This window comes from Urocitellus parryii, chromosome 9 (assembly GCF_045843805.1).
Source record: "Urocitellus parryii isolate mUroPar1 chromosome 9, mUroPar1.hap1, whole genome shotgun sequence".
NCBI lineage: Eukaryota > Metazoa > Chordata > Mammalia > Rodentia > Sciuridae > Urocitellus > Urocitellus parryii.
The window spans coordinates 46,189,686-46,213,961 of record NC_135539.1 but is presented as its reverse complement, the minus strand read 5'-3'; the positions used below and the strand labels follow the sequence as shown (position 1 = coordinate 46,213,961).

Sequence of the window (24,276 nt, the reverse complement as noted above, 5' to 3'; positions counted from 1 at the left end):
TGAGCAACTGATGGAGAGATAGAATGTGGGGTACAGACAGGCACTACCCTTGGACAGACAGGTATCCACCTGTTCTTGAAGGCACTGGAATGTGGAACAGGCCTCAGGGAAAATAATGAACTTTGGAAATGACAGTCTTGAGGACTTTTTGTTGTTATTGTTGCTATTCTGGGAGTTGAGTCTAGGGCCTAGTACACTCTACCACTAAGCCACATCATCAGCCCTCCAGAATTTCTGAGCTGTCAGAAAAGCCCAGCTAGGGGGATAGGGATGTAGCTCAGTTGGTAGAATGCTTGCCTCAAATGCACAGACCCTGGGTTCAATCCCCAACAATACACAGACACACACACACACAAACAAAACAAAACAAAACAAAACAACCCAGCTGGCACAGGGGATTGTATATTCATCATGTCAAGATCTCCACGTTCTGAGTTTTCTCTAGCCAAGTGACTGAAGAGGGTGGACAGAAAGGACTTAGGGCCCCATTTGTAATCCCAGCAACTTGGGAGGCTGAGGCTGCAGGATCACAAGTTTGAGGCCAGCTTCAACAATTTATTTAAAGACCCTAATTTCAAAAAAAAAAAAAAAAAAAAAAAAGCAGTGGGGAAGGTGCTGGAGATGAAACTCTGACCCTGGGTTCCATCCCTAGTATTAGGGAAAAATAAAAAGATCCTAGGGTTGGACATTTGAGGATGGAGAGGGTCAAAGAAGTAGTTGCATGGGGGATTAGGAAGGGAGCCTGCAAAGTTAAGTGTGAGATCCACGCTAATGGAAAGAGAAAGGGATCATTTTGGGAGACTAGTTAGTAATCCTTAAGAGGTAAAGTGCAGGTACCAGGGTGTAAAGATAGGATAGAACTACCAGGTAGGAGATGGAGTACTGACTGACATTTAAGCTTTCCAGGGCTAGGAAGGTTCACAGTGTTAGGGCAAGATCCACCCACATAGTCCAGGTGGGGGGGGGGCGGGGTGTCTGTGCCCACAGGTTCTTTGCACTGTTGTCTGAAGAATTTCTTTTCTTTTTTTTTTTTAAGAGAGAGGAGAGAGAGAGAGAGAGAGAGAGAGAGAGAGAGAGAGAGAGAGAGAATTTATTTATTTATTTATTTTAGTTTTTCGGAGGACACAACATCTTTTTATGTGGTGCTGAGGATCGAACCCGGGCCGCACACATGCCAGGTGAGCGCGCTACCGCTTGAGCCACATCCCCAGCCCCTGTCCGAAGAATTTCAATCAAGTCACACATAGTAGCAGATAGGGATTTATTAGAAGGGAAAGGGAAAGAGACACTCTCAAGGGAAAAAGGGAGGGAGTGCCTCCTCTCAGAGGTCCCTATCCCCTCGTTCTCCAGTTATATTGGGGACCCCAGGGAAGTTTCCAGAGTCTCACCAGGTCCACCCCCTGACTTGTGACTTGACAGTAGGATAGCATCAGACCCCTGAACTGGGTGTGTAAGTCAGCAAGTGGTGGGAAAGCTGCATAGCAAGAGTCATGAATGAATGAGAAAGGCAGACCAATAGAGAAGTCAAATAACCAGAGCGGACTCCAGAATACAGGGTTCAAAAGAACAACCATGGTGTAATATGAATAGTAATACATATTTATATAATATATAATTAATTAATTAAGAAAGAAAGAGCCAGTCTGGGAGTGTTCCTCAGAGGCATCAGAAGCACCTGAGAAGCCCAATAAAGTATGGATTCTTAGCACCCCTTCCCCACAACATATACCTCAGAGCTGCTGGATTTGGGTCCTGGGGCTACTACAACAAAGTACCACAACTGGGGGCCTTAGAGCAATAGACATTTGTTCTCTCATCCTTCTGGAGGCTGGAAACCTGAAGTCAAGGTGTCAGTGGGGCTGCATTCCTTCTGCAGACTCAAGGGAAGAATCCTTCTGTGCCTCTTCCAGCTTCTGGTATTTACTGGCAATCCTTGATGTGCCTTGCCTCCTGGCTACACCACTTCATCCTCTACCAAGGTCTTCACATGGCCTTCCTTGTGTCAACACCTTCAAATCTCTCTTTTCTTGCATGCTCTTTTTTTTTTTTTTTTTAAGTGAGGATTGAACACCTACAGGTATACTACCACTAAGTTATATCCCCAGCTCTTTTTATTTTTTGAGAGAGGGTATCACTAAGTTGCCCATGTCGGCCTGAAATTTGTAATTTTCCTGCCTCAACCTCTTAATTAGCAAGGATTACAGGTGTGATTGTATTAGGATGGACTGGATTTAGGATCCACTCTAATTCAGCCTTCATTTCATTTTAACTTAATTACATCTACAAAGACTTCTATTTGTAAATAAGGCCACATTCATAGGCTTGGGGGGGGGTCTTCAACATATCTTTTGGGGGACATCATTCAACTCATTACAGATACTACATGTAACTTTTCAAATGCAGCTGGTAAATGGTATTTCAAATAAGCCTCAGTCAGATAATGCTACCGAGAGGAACCAGAGAGCCAGCAGAACCTGAGAACCCAAGGGAGTTGGCTCCCTGAAATAAAGTTTGGGTGAGCCCTCCAGAGTGAGAACTGTTTGACAGGTTAGCAAGAGAAAGGCTGACTTCAAGCAAAGCAATACATGTGGAAGGAGCTCTATCTAGAAGAAAGGAAGAGGGACAAGAGGTCTGCTAGATTATCTGGGCCCCAGATGAATCATGGTTTCTATGACTCAATCAAGAATCTGCAGCCTGGGTTCAAGAGAACCATTTCAGGACCAAGGTGTAGCTCACAGATACAGGGCTATCTAGCATGTGCGAAGCTCTGGATTCCATCTCCAGAACTATTTGAGAGTTGCTTAAGAGTGCTAGCCCTGGTGGCTGCAATAAGGGATGGTTCTAGGGATACTTGCTCTCTCCAGTCTTGGAAGAACTCATCAACTCTAGCTTGCCCAGCCATTCTGTTTCCAAGTTCTGCAGAGTTCAGTCCAATGTCTTCCTCCCTTTTTTCCTGAACCCTTCCTCTGGGTTAATCCCACCTCTCACAGAGGCTTCAGACACCATTTACATGGAACTCAGATTTGCTTCTCAAACTCATGAGTCTGTTTTCCAATTACCTCGAATACCCTGTGAGCTTGGAATCTAATATTTCCAAAGCTGAACTCACCCCAAATCTTGCTTGCCCTCTAAGAGTTCCAATATCAGAAACATTGCTACCCATTCTGTCCCAAGCTAGAAACTTGGGGTCTTCTTCCTCTTTGCACACATTAAGTCACATCAGCTCCTTTCCCTATCTACACTCCCCCTACTTTCAATTCAAGTACTTCTGCAGGCTTAACTAGTACAAAGACCTCTCAACCAGGAACACTGCTCTGGTTTCCCCTCTGGGAGAGGGCATCCTCCAACACTGTTTCAGAGCTAAAACTACTCCTTGACATGACACACAAATCTTAGCATAGGGTCCTATGTCACCTTCACCTAACCCCTATCCCACCAAATTTTCTCTAATCATGAAATTTTCACTTTACAAAATCACATTGCCAAAAACACAATCAATTTTAAAAAGGTGTAGCGGGATAAAACTATTTTTATCCTTTTCCCCTGATTCTGGACTCCGAAGAGTGGTACCTGGTGATTGTGTGCAGGTGTCCTCTTTCCAGGAAGTTCCCAGACAAATCCGGTTTTGTCAACCGCAGGAGTCCTGATGATCTTACAAAAGTCTAATTGCACGTTAAAGAACCGAAAAGTGCTACCATGCACTTCTGAAACCTTACAGGTCAAGGAGAAAAAGACAAAAACAGGAGGAGCTTGTATCCACCCAGTCTTGGAAGTGGCATCACTTCTGCATCCACACCTAGATTAAAACCTTAGGTAGCTTGCAAACATTTCAAGAAGAAAATGGACAACTCTGTAATGTGAAAACCTGAAAGCGCCCATAAAGCCCTGTTCCATTGCTCCAAAATAATTCAGAAAATGCTGACCCACTCCAAAAGTTTGGTATGGCATTGCTTTACCCTGCTCAGTTTTAAGGGAAGCCCTAAAAGACATTACACCGACACATTTTTACTTTGTTTACATCCACAATGCATTAGAAAGTCGAAAACCTGAAAAGTCATTTCAATTTCATGAGGTGAAGCTGCCTCACTGATGTCACTTTAAACAAACACAGGAGTAGGCTGCCATGTTTCCTGGGACATGTGAATAACAAAATGATGTAACTGGGGAACCTTAAGCTTTCCCCCCAAACTTCCTACCAAGCATATTAAAATGTTCAAGAAACTTCGCAGGGATTTTGCATATTTCACTGAGGCTCCAGTGAACTCCGGAGCCGGGGTAAACAATAGGTGGAGAAGATGATGGGAATCAGTGAGACTCAAACGCGCCGTTAATATTTTCAAATCTTTCACTGGAGCAGAGGTAGCTTTTCCTCGGCTCCTACACTCTGCAAATTGTTTCCATGGTCATTGTCTTCCATCATACTCCAACCGCTGCGTTTGAGGAGCAGGTATTGCGTCCCGCTGGTGCAGCGCGGTCGAACACTGCCAGGTTGAAGAAATCACTCCTGGCCTTTCCATCGGGTCGGGGAAAAGGAGGTGGACACGACGCCCCAGGCTGCTGCCAATGCAACTCGCAACTTTTGAAATCAATCCTTTTTGCATCATGCAACGGATGCCACCGCTCCTCGGGTTTGCAACCCCCCACCCCTCCCCCGAGACCAATCATTGCCGCGCTCGGGCCTGCACAGCGCCCCCGCCCCCTTCCCGGGCCGCACGCAGCCACCGAGCCGCTCCGGCCGCGGCCCGCCGCCTCTTAAAAAGAGGTGGCCGGCCTCAAGGAACCTTTGCGGCCCAGCCGGCGGGAGCGCGGCGGCCCGGTTCCCGCAGGGCCGCGCGCAGTCAGGCCGACCCCCGCGGCGCCCAGGCGCGGGCCGGGCCTCCGCCGCCGGGAGCAGCATTTTTATTCAGGCGACGCTTAAGGGAGCCCGGCGCGCCCGGTGCATTGTGGGAGCGGCCGCGGCCCGTTTTCGGGAGGAGGCGGAGGGCGCAAAGCGAGCCGGTAAGCGGCGGGCCTGGCGAGGGGGGGCGAGACACCAGGCTTAAAGGGGAATATCGGTCCGCAGGCCCGCGGCGGCCGTTGCAAATCCCCCTCCGGGCCGCCCGGGACCGCCGGGGAGCCGTGCACGGCCGGCCCTTCCAGCCCTGCCTGGAGAGGGGCAGAGCCAGGGCTTGGTGGGGCCGCTTTAAAAAAGAAGCACCGCCCGCGCCGCCGCCGCCGCCGCGCGGGGCCGGGGAAGGAGGGAGGGAGGAGGCGGGGAGGAGTGGAGGGGGAGGGCGGCCACGCAGGGGTTAATTTTTTCGCCCGCCGACATTTTTGTGCGGCGGCGGTGGGGACCCGCGCGCGCGCGGCGGGAGAGCCAGCTCGGTGTCCCGGGTGCCGCGCCTTCGGCCCTCCCCGCCCCCACCCGGCCCGCGCCTGCAGGCCCCGCGGGCGCAGCCGGACCTGGGCGCAGGGCTGGGCCTGTGGGTCGCGCGCACCTCGCGCCCTTCCAGCGCCTTGGGCCGCGCGCGCTTCCCGCCACCCTCGACGCCGCGGATCGGCCCGAGTGAGCATGGCCCAGTCGGCAGCTCCGCGTAGCCTCCCCCCGGCCGCCAGCCCGCAGCGCGGCGCCGCACAAAGAGTGGGGCCCGGGCCTGCTGTGCCTTTAAAGGCAGCAGCCTGAGACTTAAGGTGTTCCCGAGTGCCGTCCTTCGCGCCCGGGCCGCCTGCGCCACGGGCCTCATGGAGAGCGCCCGGGCCCTGCGCGCACGCCGCGGTGTCCACCCCTCTGCACGTGCGGGGCCTGGGGGTAGGTAGGTACAAGGCGGGCCGCTCGCCCTGCCCACCGCGCTGACCGCGCTCCCCGGCCCTGCGTCTCGCGCTCGAGTCAAAAATGAAAACGTGCCCAGGAAGCAAAGGGTTAAACGTTATCTTTAAATATTCATGTCATTGTTTTAAAGGTGTAAACACGTGGCTCCTCAGTCGCGGTCGACTCTCTTATTATGCAAATTTAGCCCCTCTTTCTAATCTTTACTTCACTAGCGGTCCCAGCGACCCTCCTCTTTTCTCCTCCCCTGCAAATATATAAGTTCAACTTTTTTTTTTTTTAAGCTTGGAATGTGAATGTGGTGGCTTGTATTTCTCAGTCCACTTGGAATTTTAAAACTACTGAGCTCCTTCTTGATGTAAGGTGTTTATAACTTTTTTTCCCCTTCTAAAAGTGTGGGAAAATAGAAATTAAAAAGGAAGTTCAATCCCCAAATTCTCCTCCCCACCTTCTGGTGGTGGGGCAGGATATAGGGATGGGAGGTAGGAAAATAATTGGATGCTTTGAGGAGTTGGATTTTCTTTCTTTCTTTTTCCCCCTGGTGGGGATCGGGTGGTGTTAAGTGTAAGGCATTTTGCGGAGGCAAGAACTTTGCTGTTTTTGTTCAAACTTTTCTTAGTCGAAGTGTTATTAAGACTTTCCAAACTCTAAAATGGCTTCAAAATTCCCATCACTGTAACTTGCTTGGCTCGCTTTCTCTTTTGGGGCAGTTTGGTTTCTTGGAATGGTGTTGGAAGGTTAGTCCTGGTACAGTTGTAGCTTTCCCGCTAAAGTCTTTGCTCATTCCGAACATGTTTTTGTAAGGATGCTTAGGATTACTACTCAAACTCGGGCTTTGTAAATTTATTTTATATGAACGATGTGCTTCCCAGAGGATGCAAAACTCTATAAATAGGAATTATGTTCTTAATCATAGATTTTATTGGGGAAAATGACCCTAAAACTTGGGGTGTCTATAATTCTATGCCCAATAAAGTATCAATCTGGAGGTTTACAAACCTTTAGATTGATACTTTATTGGGAACACATGTTTTTTGCTTTAGCCAGAAGGCTTCTAACTTAACATGTTCCAGAAACTTATGATGGTCCTAGATATTGTAAATGCTAGTGATTTGGGAGGTTCTAATTTATTGTTTTAGTTCTGTAATGAAATGGTAATGAGCAGTAGCATATTTTGTCAATGATGTGTGTACTAGTTTGTTGGGCGGGATGTTTGCTTTCTAGGAAATAGCACTGCATTAAAACATCAGAGAACTTTCCAAGTGCTCTTAAAGAAGACAGACTTTACTGTGTTAAACAGCCATTCAAGTTTTTAAAGTTAAGTCTATTAGGGAATCCTCCTGTTAGTTCATTAGTTTTGTATTGTGTTGTATTCTTATGGCTGGGAAGGAAACATGGTTTTCTAAAATTAGAATTTAGTATCTTGAAGAATTTCATCAAATGGATTTGTATAAATGTCCTTTTCCAGTTTCCAATAGGTGTTTTGTTTTTCTATCAGATACCAAAAGATCAAAAGGTTTTCTAGAAAAGTCACCATGGTGGCTTTCGGATCTACAAATGAAGTGGCTGGCAGTTTGGTTCTCATAATATTGCACCCTAGAAGAACCTTTTGGGGTTATTGTTCAAGGTGGCACAGTGCCATATGAGCTTGCTGGCCAGACTGCCTTCTTCAGGGAAGATCTTTCTTACTATTTTCAGAGCCAACATTATAACCACACTTCAGATCTTGCATAGATATTTGGGATGGCATGGGCCCTTTTCTTGTTTGTTCTGGAAATTGAACCCAGGGCCTTGCCCTTGCCAAGCATTGACTCTACCACTGAGCTATATCCCCAACCCACATATAGACTCTTTTTAAAAAAGATGTATTCCAACTTATGCATTACCATTATGAACAAGGTATTATGGCTATTTCCTTATGGTCTTAGTGGATTCAGCCATTGTCACATACTGAATTTCCCTAATGTGTTCACTTGATTGTTGGCAAATACATGTCTGTATTCTTTTAATGATGTTTTTATGTTTTGGTGATACCTAGGTGGATCAGAAGTAAAAAATTCAGCCAAACAAGAGAGAGGGAGGGGAAGGGCTAACCTGTGAGGAGTGTGGGCCCCAGAACCATGTCTACGCGGGAGTCCTTTAACCCGGAAAGTTATGAATTGGATAAGAGCTTCCGGTTAACCAGATTTACTGAACTGAAGGGCACAGGCTGCAAAGTGCCCCAAGATGTCCTGCAGAAGTTACTGGAGTCTTTACAAGAGAACCACTTCCAAGAAGATGAACAGTTTCTGGGAGCTGTTATGCCAAGGCTTGGTATGTAAACCATTGTTCTTCCATACTTTACAGTCCAGTCAGTGAGGCCAAAACCAAACTTCTGTCTACCCATGTTGCCTTTTTAAAAAAAATGTCTGTAGAATTCAAAGATCAATCCAGTGGTGACAGTTTTATATTATTATCCCTAGTTTAGAGGAAGTACTTGGAAAGCATCAAGACACGGAGTCTATAACAGTTATTAAACTGTGGAGTATGTGATTGACATCATTATAGTACAGTAAAAGCATTTTTTATGTTAAATTGAATTTTTTGGTTAGCCGAGGATTAAGCAGAAATTCTTTTATGCTTTTTTCTTAAAATGATCCCTGAAATTCATGCATCCTCTTGACAGCCCTAGGGAAGGTTATACTATAAGCATAATGTATAATACTTTGAGAGTAGTGACTGGGCCTGGGAGGAACTTGGGATCCTATACAGTAGACAATGATTGGAAAGCTGAGAGTAGGACACACAGGACTGCTCCAGACTCAAAAGACAGGTTGAAACCCTGCTTGACCTTAGGGTGCCATCTGGAATTGAGGGCAGTAGTTTTTTTTTTTTCCTAAATTCCTGGTGCTTATGGTTTTCCTTTTCCCAAACAGAGTTCAGAGAGACACTTTAGGGTCTGGGAAATTGTTCATTAGAGTTTTTTGTATGGTTTATTAAGTGCATGATGAAATACTTATCACTTTACCCTGTGAGTGGATTGTGTTCTGGGGGTGTGGATATTCTGTAGTTAGGGTGACTTGATCTTTCTCACATAAGATTTAATTTCATTTGTTTTGGCTCACTATTTTGTTAGAAAATTCTGTCTTACCATCTTGGTTTTGAGCTTGAGTTACTTCTTTATTCCATAATACATAAAGTTAATAAAAGGATTGCACTGGGCTTGGTGCTGTATTCCTGTGGAGGATCACAAATTCAAGACTAGCCTCACAGAGCCTCGCAAATCCCTCTCTCAAAATAAAAATATAAAGGCCTGGGGATTTGGCTCAGTGGTAGAGCCCTCCTGGGTTCAGTCCTCAGTACTGGGGTGGGTAGGGAGTTGCTTTGGTTGGGAGGGAGGAAAATTACTCCTCATCCCCTCCCCCATGGCCTACAGGACTCCCAGAAGCTCAATTTGAAAACAGTTTCTCTCCTCTAGCTGTGGAGGAATATCAACATGAATGAGTTGGATTTAATGTTGACTGACTTGTCAAGAAGTGAGAGTACACTGAGGAAGCTCTTGAAAATAGTATAGAAAAATAAGCCACTCAGTGGTCAAAACCAAATGAAATAGGGCTGGAGATGTGGCTCAGAGGTAGAGTGCTTGCTTAGCATGCAGAAGGCCCTGGGTTCAATACCCAGTACTTCAAAAAAAGGAGGGGGAAAAAAAAAAAAAAAACTCCTATGGATAAAGTAAAGTAGTAGGGCTGGGGCTGTGGCTTAGTGGTAGAGCGCTCGCCCAGCATGCGTGTGGAACTGGGTTCTATCCTTAGCACCATGTGAAAATGTAATAAAGATATTGTGTGACCACCTACAACTAAAAAATAAAAACATGTTTTTTTAAAAAAAGTAAAGTAGTAATTGCTATTCATAGCATCATCCTGTTGATCTTGTTTGAGATCCTGAGCCTGCCTTCTGTCCCTGAGTGCTTTGATGGGGCCTGGTCACTGTTCTTCCAGTAATTTGTGAAGCTTGGAAAGGTGGTGCCCATTCTGTGGGTAGAGTTGGGTCAAGATCTGAATTCTACCTCTTCGTGTTGCTTGCCTTCTGGTTTCTAAAACGAGATGGGTTGGAAGTAGGGAGAGGATCTGCTTTGGCTTCAGCTTTCATCAGTGACAGAAGAAACCAATGAAAAGGCAGGAAAAAGTAGATAGAAGAACACAAAGACCATTTGTCTGGTCATATATGGTTTTTGAGAAGCAAATGAAACAATTTTCTCAGAAAAAACATATCCCCTAAATTTGCATTCATGGCAAACCCTGAAGGTATACAGATCCCCAGATGACAAGCAAATAGATGCTGAAAGAAGCAGAGTAGTAAAACCTATAGAAGTGGTGTACCTTCATGCCAGAACTTTTCCTTGGAATCAGAGTTATACTTAACCTGCTAATCTTGTACCAGTTACTAATGTTACTCAATTTCCAGTCTACAATATGAGACAACAATACTTATTGAAATAGTTGTGAATGCCAGAAATTTTCTGTTTTCTTTACCTGTGTCTGTATCCATATGTATAATATGTGTATTAGATGTGTATATGTGTGTGTATATATAGTACAGATGCATATTTATATGTGATTGTGTTTCTACTTTTAATTGAATATCATAATTCATTCTAATTGAAGAATGAATCAAAACAGCTTAAAGATGCATACACTTGGGCTGGGGTTTTGGCTCAGTGGTAGAGCCCTTGCTTAGCATGTGTGAGGCCCTGGGTTCGATTCTCAGTACCACATATAAATAAGTAAAATAAAGGTCCATCAGTAACTTTAAAAAAAAAAAAAAGGTGCACATGTTTACTAGATGTATCCCAATTAAGGAAATGTTTGCCTAAGTGTGTGTTAGAAGCTGGTACATACTTGACATGTTGGTGGTATATGATGAGTTGGATTATTTATTTATTTTGATGGAGAGTTTTAATCTGAGAATTCCCCATCACCTGCTAATAATTCAACATAAGCTTCCCAGACTAGTGTTTTCTTCTTACTTCATGGCATTTTCCTTTGTTCATTTCCCTTTTCCTCTCTTTCAATTTGAAACCTTAGTTTTTCAAAGCCTATGGTCTGTCTCAGGCTTATGCCTTTCCCTTCCTTAAAATTTTGGAGGTGATATACCCCAGTATATAAAAAATTTATTTTGAATGCATATAAAACATTATTAATGAGTTTTTAAAAAAATTATTTAAAGTCTGGTGTCTATTTTACACTTATATCACATCTCAATTTGGACTAGCCGTGTTTCTAGTGCTTAACAACCTCAAGTGGCTAGTGGCTACCACATGGGACAGCACTGGTCTTCATTACAGTAGTGTCACAGTTGTGAAAGGGAAAATGTGGATAATGGCAGTTTCTTTTTAGCCCAGGAACATGCTCAGAGTCATTAGCTACTCTGTTGAAAGAATTGGCTAAGTATAGAAATAAAGTGCTTTACAAATCAAATGTATTTAGTTCAGTTTGGGATGTGGAGTACTCTATAATCTGAGCTGCATCCATAGCCCTTCTTTTTTATTTAGAGACAGGATCTCACTTAGTAGCTGAGGCTAGCCTTGAACTTGTGATCTTCTGCCTCAGCGAATCACCAGGGTTATAGTCATTCTCCACCATTCCCAGTTTATTTAATACAAATTTAATATTGAGATCATTATCAGCAATTTAACAAGGACTTAAGCAACTTAGACCCTATACAAACAGAAAAAAGGGCTGGGGATGTAGCTCAGTGGTACAGTGCCCCTGGGTTCAATCCTCAGTGTGTGTGTAACATTCAACAACTATCTCTTTCAGTAGTCTTGTAGTTTAAATAGAAACGTAGAGGAAACTATTTCACTGTTTTCCAAAGTGAATAATAGTACACTCAGAACAGCCTGTTGTTAGAATTGTTATTTAGGGAGATAGTTGCAGTTCTTGCTGAGTGCATTTACCTGCGAAAGAGCACTGTTGGGTGAAATTTGTGTCTGTGCATGTGTGCCATTGAGGTGAATTTTCATACTTTGTTACCGAATTGATACAAACTGAGCACAAGTCAGGTGTACTATTGTCTCCAGTTTGTGAGACTTGCCATTCTGAAATTATATTCTCCATTCCTTACTTATCTCTTTAAAAATTTCTATTTTGCCATCAGGTATAGTAAAATATAGTAAAAAGCCTGTTTTCACAGTATGGCTTTTTTTTAAAGGTTAATTTTATTTTTGCTTTAGTTATAGTGGACCAACTCTAGAAAAGAGAAAGGGTAGCAGCAATCAAATGCTATTGGATCTGTTGCTGTCATGATATGAGATGGTTTAAAACAGTTTTGCTGCTGTAAAATATGAAAAGTCCTTTCAATGAGATTGAGATATGATTTTATTTCATTTGGAATTCCACATTTATAGGGTAGACTCTATCTTCTTATTTTTGTACTTCATCCTGATTTTTTTTTCCTGACTTTGGCTATTGGACTGCCAAAGTGAAATATTTCCTAAGAGCATGGAAGGGCATCCTTTTGAGATGGGTGGTATAGGAAAACACTCTGTATTCAGCTTATTTGGGAATGCCAGTCTGAATTTGTAAAATGTGTACATTACAGGTAATTTTCAGATTAATGTAGACTACTGTAGTGGCATCAAAACTATTTTCAGAAAAAGGGAATTCTTTTTAATTAGCCCATTGGTGGTCCCTACTACCTTTCTAAATATTGAGGAATAATTTTTAATAACCTGAAGTATTGCTCATATCCATACTGAGTAATTTGGGTGGGGGGGGCAATGCTGGAGATTGAATCCAGAGCCCAAGTACTCTACCACTGAGCTAAGCCTCCCATATAGCTGGGATTATAGGCGTAAGTCACAATGCCCCACTGAGAAATTTTCTTTACAGTGGACAGAAAGTTTATATTGTAAGCTAGTACATGTGATGATTTTAAGTTTTTCAGAAAGGGACTAACATGGAATTTTAAGGTCTTTTAAAAATTGCTTTTGGGAACCTATAAAATGAATTATATAGATGTTAGTAGAAAATTTTGAATTTTTATTCTGGCTTTGTTCTTTCTCATTTTCATTTTTCATTAAAATAAAAAAGTAATGGTAGCATTTTCTGTATGTGAAATACATAAATACCCCACTGGAAAAATAGAATAATATCTAAAAATATACTCAGTATTTATAGATAAAAAACCACAAATTCATATGTACTATTTTCATCTTTAAAGAATTCCTGAATGGTACCCATAATATGATATAGTAATGCAATAAAAATACAGAAATAAAAAGAATTTTTATTCAAACATTAAGGATTAAAAATCATCCCATATTGAAATTGGGTTTTGATGACTAACTTTTTTATTCATATTTTCTTTCTTAATCTAGTTAAGTTTCATGTTATGGTTCTTGATAGGAAACACATGGCCTCATTTGCAATGCAGAATTGCCATAAGTATTTTATACAGAAATCTTCTTGTTCATAATGTTGATCATATGAAATAAAACGACTTTCCCCTTTTATTTTTGGATGCTGATGACTTCCATCTTCCCAGGCATTGGAATGGATACTTGCGTCATTCCTTTGAGGCATGGTGGTCTTTCCTTGGTTCAAACCACAGATTACATTTATCCTATCGTAGATGACCCTTACATGATGGTAAGTTTAACCTAATGTGTCTTTATCATTGGAATTACATATGCATTTGGTTTGTGGTTGTAGCTGTAGTTTTGTCTGTCTGTGATTTGGGGGTTTTTGTTCTTGCTATATCCAAAGTACACTACCCATCCCTGCTGTGACTCCTGTAGTCAAAGCAGTTGGGCCCATTCTGTGCTCATGCTTGGCACTGTCATAAAGTAAGTAGAACAGGGAAGTCCCTCTCTTGCTTTTGTACCTGAGTGTATGTTTGTGCATAAGAACACCTATTGTTTTAGTCGTTTTCTTATATTCTGTTTCTTTGACATTCATTTTTTTTTTTTTAAGAGAGAGTGAGAGAGGGGAGAGAGAGAGAGAGAGAGAGAGAGAATTTTTAATATTTATTTTCTAGTTCTCGGCGGACACAACATCTTAGTTGTTATGTGGTGCTGAGGATCGAACCCGGGCCGCACGCGTGCCAGGCGAGCGCGCTACCCCTCTTTGACATTCATAAACCTCACCATTCCTATGTTACTGAACTCTGTCTCAAAGGTTTCCTTCCAGAAATAAAGGAGCTTAGTGTCTCATTGTAATTTGACTTCTTGAACATTTATTCTGATAAACGTCAGCATTGGTTACTTCCCATCAGTCATCTGCATACCTACCCACTACAGTGTTTATGACACTATGTATGACATATATCTGATCATTGAATTGAAGTTCCTAGCTACTGATCACGTATCAACAGATATATTTTCCATTTTTCTATGGCATGCTTATGACCACATTAACCTAGTCAGCCTTTAACCCTACTTCCCTACCAACCAAGAGAGGCCAATCAAGACATGGGGATATCCCACTTATTATAAAATGCCAGATGTCCTTCCTATATGGTGAGGACATTGGGATTAATCTGCATAAGAGGAATTTAGACTGTGAGGTAGCAAAATAATGGGTATTCACTGCTAGGATTCCTGTAACAAGTAAACAGGTTATTAGGAACCAGTGTTCTTTCTGCACCTCCATCTGTTCCCTCCTCTAGTCCAAAACTCCTGAGAGACTGGGCAGGTGAGCCACACCCATGTGTCCCACCTGAGCAGGAGGCAGAGAGGTTAAAGCCAGAATTTATTCTCTTTATATCATCTCTTAAAAGCATTTGTGAGGGGCTGGGGTTGTGGCTCAGCGGTAGAGCGCTTGCTCACCTAGCACGTGCAAGGCACTGGATTCAATCCTCAGCACCACATAAAAGTAAATAAATAAATAAAATAAAGATATTGTGTCCAACCACAACTAAAAAATATTTTTAAAAAAGCATTTGTGAGTTCCCAGTAAGTCACTACCACTCGGACCAGTGATTGGTGTCTCCAAGTTGTATACTACCTGTTGGCCTGATGTTAGTGGATCTGCAGAAGGTTGTTAATCTACCAGGAATTTATAAGAAAATATAAAACAATTAAACAGCCATTGAAACTGATAATACTACCTTAGAGTTTGATTATCTTTTTATGAGTGGAAAAACTTCATTTTCTCGTTATTGTCTGAAAAAAGAGTATATAATAGCAGCTTACATTTTAAAAATCCCCAATGGCAGTTAAAAAAAAAACCTTTATTGTTACATTCCTATTAAACAATTTCAAGTTCCTAATAAAGCAGTATAGTTTACTGGGAAATACTTCTTTAGAAAAAAGTCTTATTTTAGGCCTGTATATTTCTTATTTCTTCTATTTTTTTTTTGTTTGTTTCTCAAACAAGATGGTTTTCCTGTTTATTTCTTATAGTCTTGAGGCTACAAAAATTTTTCAATCCAAGTACATAAAAACCATCTTCTTTTCTTTTCATAACCAGTAATGTCAACATTTTTGTAGAATCTGTTTAATTAAGATAAGTGGATGTTTCCAAGTTTGCCTTAGTGTCATTGTTTTCAGAGTCTTTCACTCCCTGACTCTCCTAGACTATTGGTTCTAATTTTTGTCTTCCTGACATCCCCCCACACCCTCCTATATCTAGATAAATCAGGCTTCTGATATTCAGGATGATGATATTGGGGGGGAAAAACAAAAAAAGAACATGTAAATCTTTATTCTACACAGAAAGGGAATGTGTTATCAGGAATGTCTGAGAAAGACATACCAAAAGAAAGGTAACTAGTTTGCAAATCTAGAAGTTGAGGACCACATCCTGGTAATTGCTCTTCCTGGAGAGTCTCTGAGTTTTCCTTGGAGGCCAAACCATAGGCTTGGTCTTCATTTCTGCAGTTGGAAACTCCCTGTTTGTGCTTCTCACATCTCCCCTCTCTTCCCAGGGCAGGATAGCATGTGCCAATGTCCTCAGTGACCTCTATGCAATGGGGGTTACAGAATGTGACAATATGCTGATGCTCCTTGGAGTCAGTAATAAAATGACCGACAGGGTAAGTAGGAGGTCCCTCTGTGTCTGCTTGCTGGTCTTTGTGGTCTTAGTTGTGAGACTTTTCTGACTTGTTTCCCATCTGGAAAGTGAGGAGGCCATGTGGCTTCCAATAGCCCTTCCAGCTCTCTAATTTGGGGTGGTTAGCAGTAAATTAAAATGAGAGCATCTGGATTATTTATCTTTTTATTTCTACCACCCTGCTATCTCCTTCTCTTCCAGGTAGATTGAAACTTAGAAGTTTTATGTATGTGTGTTTTAATAAAGTATAGGCCATAGTAATAGTACCTAAGTGCCAGACTTGTGGGATCAGGCCTTATATATAGGTCCAGGACTCTTGATACTTAGAGGGTCGGTAACCTTGTGTTGGTGGCAAGATGTCACTGAAGACACTTCTGTGTAATTTCCTGGAGATACTTTGTCTTTGGTACTTGTTCCTTGAACCAGAAATGAATTCCTCTTGGCTACTTTTGACAGATACTTGGTTTTATTGACTCTCCACCCCTGTATTCCCCCCAAATCAGCTTGCCTTACTTTACGGAAATCTTGCGTTTTTAGTAGGCCCTCTTTTCTACCCTAGCAATGTGTGCTTTGATCTGTTATATGTAGTGGTGTCAGCAAGGGCCTTGTTGTGTGCATTCCCATCTTGGCCCTCACCAGTCTTCACACTCTTTGGTAAATGTAAGCCTCCCCAAAGGTAAGGTGAATATGCAGAGGGAGCTAGGTTGGTTTTTGTTTTGTTTTGCAGTGTTGGGGATTGAACCCAGGCACTCTGCCACTGAGCTACATCCCCAGGCCTTTTAATTTTTTATTTTGAGAGAGAGTCTGATGGTCATCAGACTTGGAGCCCAGCCTGTGGACCAGTCCCATACATCTCTCCTCCTCTCTTGATTAAGTTCTCTTAGCATTGTAGCCCATAACAATTTCCAGCATTTGATAAAAACGGTTACAATGTGAAATACTTCCTATTTTTGTTACACCCTGCCTTATTGTTAGTTTTCAGGATTTAGGATCCTGTGATTCTTTTTATAAGTATAGAAGCTCTTTTCTGAATTGAAGAGAATTGACTTTTCTTTTTTGTCCTTTTAAACCCTAGGAAAGGGATAAAGTGATGCCCCTAATTATACAGGGTTTTAAAGATGCAGCTGAGGAAGCAGGAACATCTGTAACCGGTGGCCAAACAGTATTAAACCCCTGGATTGTTCTGGGAGGAGTTGCTACAACTGTCTGCCAGCCCAATGAATTTATCATGTAAGTTGATTATCATGTAAGTTGATTTTTGTTTCATGCCACCTGATCTGTTTCACTGTTATATAAATCATTCACATACCATATAGTTCACCCCAAAAGTATTCAATTAGGTGGGTTTGTGTCTATAAAGTACAGCCATCACCAGTCAATTGTAGAAAATTTTTATCATCCCAACAAGAAGCCCCTTGGTTGTCAGTCCCCATTTCTATCCCTTCTTGGCTTATTTTACTTCGTATAATTAACATATTTTAAAGTCTATCCATTTTGTAGCAAGTAGTACTTCTTTGATCCTGTTTTTGAACATTTTCTATATTTAAATTGAATTATAATTCACATAACAAAATGTCAGATGATTCATCATTCTAATGTATATAATTCATTGATTTTTGTGAGGATGGGGTTATATAATCATCATTACTATCCAATTCCAGAAGCAACCCTATACATATTAGCAATCCCTTCCAATTCCCTCCTCCCTACCATCCTCTGGCAAACTCTCTACTTTTTGTCTATAGGGATTTAAGTGTTTTGAACATTTTATATGGAATCATGCAGTGTATGACATTTTGTATCTGGCTTCATTCACTCATTGTAATGTTTCCAAGTTGTAGCATAGGGGTGGAGATATTGCTCAGTTGGTAGCATGCTTGCCTCCCATGCGCAAGGCCCTGGATTCGATTCCCCAGCACACCCAAAAAAAAAAAAAAAAAAGTTGTAGCATAAATCCTTACTATCTACTTTTTTATGGCTGAGTAACCCATCATTTGGACACACATGTTTTATTACCCATTTATTGGTTGGTGGACCTTTGGGTTATTATCTGTTGTGAATGATGCTATAAATACTCATGCAGGTTTTTTGGTTGGACATAAGTCTCTCCACATCCCTTCTAAAATCTGTTTATTGTTTCTTTTTGATTATAGCCATCCTACTGTGTGTGAAGTAGTAGCTCGTTGTGCTTTTAATTTGCATTTCTTAATCAAAGTATCTTTTCATATGTTTTTTGGTCCTTTCTCTATATTCTTTGGAAATGTAACTCAACACAGGTTGTCACTTTCCGTATTTAATGTCTTGTTAAGAAAAGCCACTCTGCCCTGTTTTTGAAGGCACTGTAAACTCTATTTCTTTCTTTCTTGAATAGGTACTGATAGGGACTGTGTTGAGCAGGTTCAGAATTCAAAAAGGTATGAAAAGAATCCACAGTGCAAATGGTTTCACCTATGGCTAGATCACCAGATTGATTCCTGCCTGCAAGGCATCCTTTTTATTAGTCTTGTATATTGTTAAACCAATCTGCTGTTGACACTTAGATGATATTCAGTCATTTTGACATTGTAAATAATACTCTAGTGAGGGGCCTTAGAGATAACAGATCATTTTACTCAGGGGAATCTACTGAAAAAAAATTTCTCAGTGGAATCACCAGAGCAGGGTGACATGTGCTGATGATTCTGATATCTCCATTTAGCTTGCCCTTCATAGATGTTCTACTGGTTTATGCTCCATAGCAGTGAATTTAGTGGATCAGTTTCCCCACATCCTGAAAACTCAGTGGGGTTAACAAACTTGATCTTCACTGATCTGCTTGGTGGGTTTTGTTTTTTTTTTTAATATTTATTTATTTTTTTAGTTTTTGGCAGACACAACATTTTTATTTGTATGTAGTGCTGAGGATCGAACCCAGCGCCATGCGCATGCCAGGCAAGCATGCTACCGCTTGAGCCACATCCCTAGCCTAATCTGCTTAGTGGTTTTAACCTTATTCTTTTTTTTTTTTTTTTTTTTTTTTGATACTGGGGATTTAACACAGGAGTGCTTTACTACTATATCCCCGGACCTTTTGATTTTTTTTTTCTTTTGAGACAGGGTCTAAGTTGCTTAGGACCTCGCTAAATTGCTGAGACTGGACTTGAACTTGCGATCCTCCTGTCTTAGTTTCCTGAGTCACTGGGATTACAGACATGTGCCACTATACCCAGTTAACCTTATTCTTATAAGTGAACATTTTTCACAATAAGATCTTTTGCCCATTTTTTTTAAATTGATGGAAGCTCCTTGTTATTTTTACTATCAGATAGCTTCTGCGTTAAGGATCGTGCATTTTGTATACCACCAATGCTTTATTTTCCCAACATATAGCATATGTTAGTAGTTTTCAGGCTTTCCACTTAGATAAAAGGATCTTTATCTCACCCATTTCAGCTTTTTTGTAAAGAATTGAATGGGGAGAAAAATTAACGAGTATTTTGCCAATAGCATATATATTTACTTTTTAAAAAAAGCTGAAAGAACTTGAACATATGATTACATTCTGTCATATTGCCCATAAACTTGAAAATAACTCCATAGTTTATTACACTTGATATAAATTTGTTGCTTGCACATAACTGTTAAAGTGTAATAATTTACTAGCCTCAGGTATGAGTGGACCAGAATTGAAGGATCCTTTTTCTGAAGGTCTAGTGTTTGGGAGATGAGATTCCTGTACAATTTCCAAGTTTTATATTGCTCAAAATTGACAATGAATACAAATCTTATAGGTTGATTTAGGGAGTGTGGTATGCATTCTGAAGTCTTTGCCCTAACTTGCTTTTATATCATTTTAGTAGTTCCAGTGATGTGGACAGCTCCTTGAGCTGAGACAAGAAAGGTCTGAGTGGTGGATGCACATCCTGGTAGTGAGGATACAAATATAATAGTTGTTTTCTTTGGAGGATGTCTTTTCCTTTTCAGGGCTGCCCTTTTAGAATTTGCTTTCTTTCTTTAAAGCAGGGTCTACCCTGACCCTTGAGTGCCAAATAGGAAACTTATTATTGGTCACTGAGTTTGGGAAGCTGGTTGCAGAAATCACCAAACACCAGACTCAAATTCCAGCAAAATCCCATAATCTAAAAAATTCTACCTGAGTCTCTACCATATAAGTGATCACGAAAGCCATCTTTGAGAAGTCTTGTTGCCTCAAATAATTTGGAACTCTGGTACATCTGTGAATTACACCCACTCATATATGGCTAAGGGAAAACGGCCTGATGGGAACTTGGAAGACTAAATGATTTGCTTCTTTGCATACTGTGTGTGTATGTTACTGGGATCAAACCCAGGAGTGTTCCACCTCTGAACTGTATCCCTAGCCCTTTTTGTTTTAATATTATTTTGAGACAGGGTCTTAACTAAGTTACCCAGATTGGCCTCAAACTTCCAATCCTTCTGCCTTAGCCTCTCAGCCCCTGGGATTACAGGTGTGTGGGACTGTGCCTGTTACATTTTTTTTTTTTTTTAAATCTATAGATAATTGACCAATGTGTCTGTGGATGTTTTCATTTTCCTTTTAATATTTTGTTGCAGTAATAGCTTCAGTAGGAGGTTGTAAGGCCATGTCACCTAGTACATGGTAACAGTTGGCTTAAATTTAAGTAAGTCCAAAAGCAAGTACTTTTTTTTTTTTTTTTTAAACAGAATTTTCCTTCTCCTGTTTTAATGAGTTGATCTCCTTGGTTAGTTTTACAAGAATGTGCTATTTTTCTTTTCTTCAGGCCAGATAATGCAGTACCAGGGGATGTGCTTGTGTTGACAAAACCTCTGGGGACACAAGTTGCTGTCGCTGTGCATCAGTGGCTGGATATTGTGAGTAAACTGCTGCTTGTGTGTGATGGGGGCGGGAGCACAATAATTACTTTTCAGAGTTGTAGTGATTTTTATAGGAGGGTTTAGAAAATGAAACTTTTAGTTTTCAGTACCATGGAATTTAATTTCATCAATCAGGTCCTTAAAAGATATCCTCAGAATTGCCCATATTCTTGTATCAATTGAAAGTTTCAAGTAGCTTTTGAAGTAAGTAACCCCAGCTTAGGGCTTCAGAGGTTTTCTATAAAGAATTTGGGAGGCCAGGGATTAGCATCATGTATTTTTGGTTTGATTTTCACATCTTAAACATTAAAAAGTAATACGGGGCTGGGGGCGTAGTTCAGTGGTAGATTTCTTGTTGGCATGTGTGAGGCATTGGGCTTAGTCCCAGCATAACCAAATGATTATGATGATGATAGTAAAAACACTGTGGGGAGAATTTGTGGAAAGTTGTATTTGGGGTATAAATAAGGCCAGTTAGGGACAAACTTTTAGTCTTGGGGGTTGAGTTTTTGTTTGGTAATTGTCTTTTAAATTGTTTAGTAATTAAGAACATTTTTTAAAAATATTTTTTTAGTTGTAGGTAGACACGGTACGTTTATTTTATTTATTTTTATGTGGTGCTGAGGATCAAACCCAATGCCTCACACATGCTAAACAAGCACTCCAGCACTGAGCCACAACCCCAGCCCTAGTAATTATGAACATTTTGATGTGTAATTCTCTCATGGAGAATGCATCTAGAATAGAAAGGTATTTCTCCTAAGCATTTTCCCACTGAACTATAATCATACCTGAATTTGTTTTTTCTCTTCCATAACAACTCAGAAATTAATAAGATTGTAGTATATTCTCTCATTCATAAACCTCGGGTATATATCCTATTTGTAACAGATGTAGCAGAGTAAGAGATTCTCTAAGTTTGCACCTTCTCAGTTATTTTTTCCCTCCTCACCCAGGGATGTAAACTAGATAGGAAGGGCATTGCAGGGGGTACTTCACAGATGCTAGCGAGGAGGACAACCTCCCAGGACTACACAGTTGAGCAAGGGAGCTGGAAGCAGGCAAGGCAAGGGGGTTGGTATCTCCACCTGAGGTCAACATTACCTTTGCTTTTTTTTAAACCAGTTTTTTTAAATGCTCAGAATTGAAGAAAGCAAGTACCAAAGACACATCAACAGCACACTATGCTTTTTTTTTTTAATGTTATTGTATTTTTATACCTTCATTTTATTTATTTTTATGTGGTACTGAGGATCAAACCTAATGCTTCACATGTGTTAGGCAAGTGTTCTATCATTGAGCCACAATCACAGCCCTACTATATGCTTTTTATGAAGAACAGAAACAACCAAAGAGTGTGCTGTTTAGGCATTATGAGAATACTATTTTTTGAATGTTAAGAAAGTACAAAATCCAGGATAATTGCTACTTCTTGGGAGAGATGGAACAATGGAGTGAGGGTATATAGGAGATACTGCTGATGTTTAGTTATTACACTGGGTGGTAGGTTACTGGGTTTTCTTTATTCTGTAATAAAACAAATAAGTAGATGCATAAATGGGGGTAGTTAATGGGCCATATGACAGTATGTCATGAACCCAGCATCATAGTGCTGGATTCTTCAAAAATTCGGCTGAGGGTAATAAAGGCAGACCTCTTTGTCCTCAGTATGATGTTCTTTTATTACCCATGACTGACCTGAGTGTGCATGCACTTAAAGTTGTTTCCAGTTCTTCTCTTCATTAAGATAGCTTCACTCCTAGGCAGAGGCATGTGCCCATAATCCCAGGATGCTGAGAGGGCAGGATTGCAAACTCAAGGCCAGTTTGGGCAACATAGTGAGACCCAGTCTCCAAAAGAAAAGCTTTACTCCAGGCTTCAATTAAAATCAATAAAAATATAATTATAATATGAAAAATGAAAGCTGTGGACATAGTAGGAGAGATAAGAGGAGAACCAGAGGACATTCAAAGCTATTGATAATGTGATTTACACCCTCCCAAAGAGGAGCAAGCTTCAGCCTGTGCTCACACACCTGTTGCCATGTTAGTGTAGCTGTGTGTATTGCCAGGTTTACATAGCCAATAAGATGCAATATTGGTTACAGAAATGTAGAATGAGAACAGAAAAGAAATCATGACGATGGGACTGATGGACACTTAATATTTGGTATAAAGTTAGATAAATAAAACTCAGAAGATGACTAAGCAAAAAGGTGTTCTTTGTGTCAGTGGTAAGAAGTAAAGATTAATCATATTTTCCCCCTCTTTTCTCCTTGACTTATGTTTCTGTTGTTAGCCTGAAAAATGGAATAAAATTAAGCTAGTAGTCACCCAAGAAGACGTAGAGTTGGCATACCAAGAAGCAATGATGAATATGGCACGGCTCAACAGGACAGGTATGGGCAGGGAAGGGTTCTATGGTAGGGTTGGCAGACATTCTGAGAAGGCCAAGGTAGTAGATATTTTAGGCTTTGAAGGCCACATAGAGTCTCAGTTGCTCATTGATTTCCCCTACCACATACATGCACACAGCTTTTTAACACAAAAGAAAACCCACTTGTGGCTGGCCAGATGTGATTGTTGACTATAGGCCATCTTCTCTTGGTACCTGATTTGGCTTATGTGAATTTACTCATGGAAATCCAAACACAGGTCCCCTACTAATGATGATTTCACTTAAAAATTTTCATCTTTACAATGGTGTTAGAGTGAGAAATATTCAGCAGAAACCACAATTTGAATTTTGAATAATCGGTCTTTTCTGGTGCCGGAGATAGGCAATATGATTGAAATGCTACGTGGCAGCCTTGGCTCCTAATCAGCTATTTTGTCACAAAGGTAAACAGCCAATATTCTATAGTCTACTGTATTGCCAACCTATGCTGTTTGGTAGATTGTGTGTATTAAATGCTTTTTCAACTTAAGATGTTTTCAGGGTACAATGGATTATTGCACAACCCCATCAGCAGTCAAGGAGTGTTCTGTACATTGGATGGGTTGTCTGATTTCTTGGTATTTTCCCTTTTATTTTTAAACTTTCCCAAAATGATATTGATCCAAATATATGTAATACTTAAGTCATGAATTCTTTGGGTATTTGTTTGTTTGTTTGTATTTGTTCTTGTTTGAATGAAATGTTGGGGATTAAAACCAGGAGTACTTTATCACTGAGCTACATCCCCACCCCTTTTTATTTTTTATTTTGAGAAGGGGTCTTGCTAAGTTGCTTAGGGGCTCAGCTTCCTGAGTTGCTGGAGTTGATATGTATACACCACTTTGCCCAGCAAAAAATTCTGTGTGTGGTAGTGGGGGTTGAACTCAGGGCCTTGCTCATGCTAGGCAAGCACTTTACTATTGAGCTACATCCTCCAGCCTGACCAGAAATTTTTTTTTTTAAATTTTTATGGTTGGACACAGTACCTTTATTTTATTTATTTTTATGAGGTGCTGAGGATCGAACCCAGGGCCTTGAACATGCTAGGCTAGTGCTCTATTGCTGAGCCACAATCCCAGCCCCATGACCAGGATATTTTTAAAAATTTCTTTTTTTTTTAACTGTATTATTAAAAAATAATTTTAA

The 24,276-nt window shown here is 40.9% G+C and overlaps 1 protein-coding gene across 7 annotated transcripts in view; it reads left to right on the top strand.

Annotated features, from left to right (window-relative positions):
- The first annotated feature begins 1,248 nt into the window (after positions 1-1,248).
- Sephs1 (selenophosphate synthetase 1) overlaps positions 1,249-24,276 on the top strand; it is a 30,887-nt gene continuing 7,859 nt past the window's right edge. For 2 of the 7 annotated variants that reach the window (XM_077803054.1, XM_077803053.1), the window contains exons 1-7: positions 5,420-5,792; positions 7,845-8,119; positions 13,331-13,434; positions 15,713-15,820; positions 16,913-17,067; positions 20,601-20,691; positions 22,993-23,092. In XM_077803054.1, coding sequence (XP_077659180.1) covers positions 7,927-8,119; positions 13,331-13,434; positions 15,713-15,820; positions 16,913-17,067; positions 20,601-20,691; positions 22,993-23,092 — 751 coding nt within the window. In that variant the 5' untranslated portion in view covers positions 5,420-5,792; positions 7,845-7,926. Of the gene's footprint in view, positions 4,999-5,419; positions 5,793-6,959; positions 7,124-7,844; positions 8,120-13,330; positions 13,435-15,712; positions 15,821-16,912; positions 17,068-20,600; positions 20,692-22,992; positions 23,093-24,276 lie in introns of those variants that run through there. The other 5 variants (XM_077803050.1, XM_077803051.1, XM_077803049.1 and 2 more) reach the window with 5 other exon arrangements.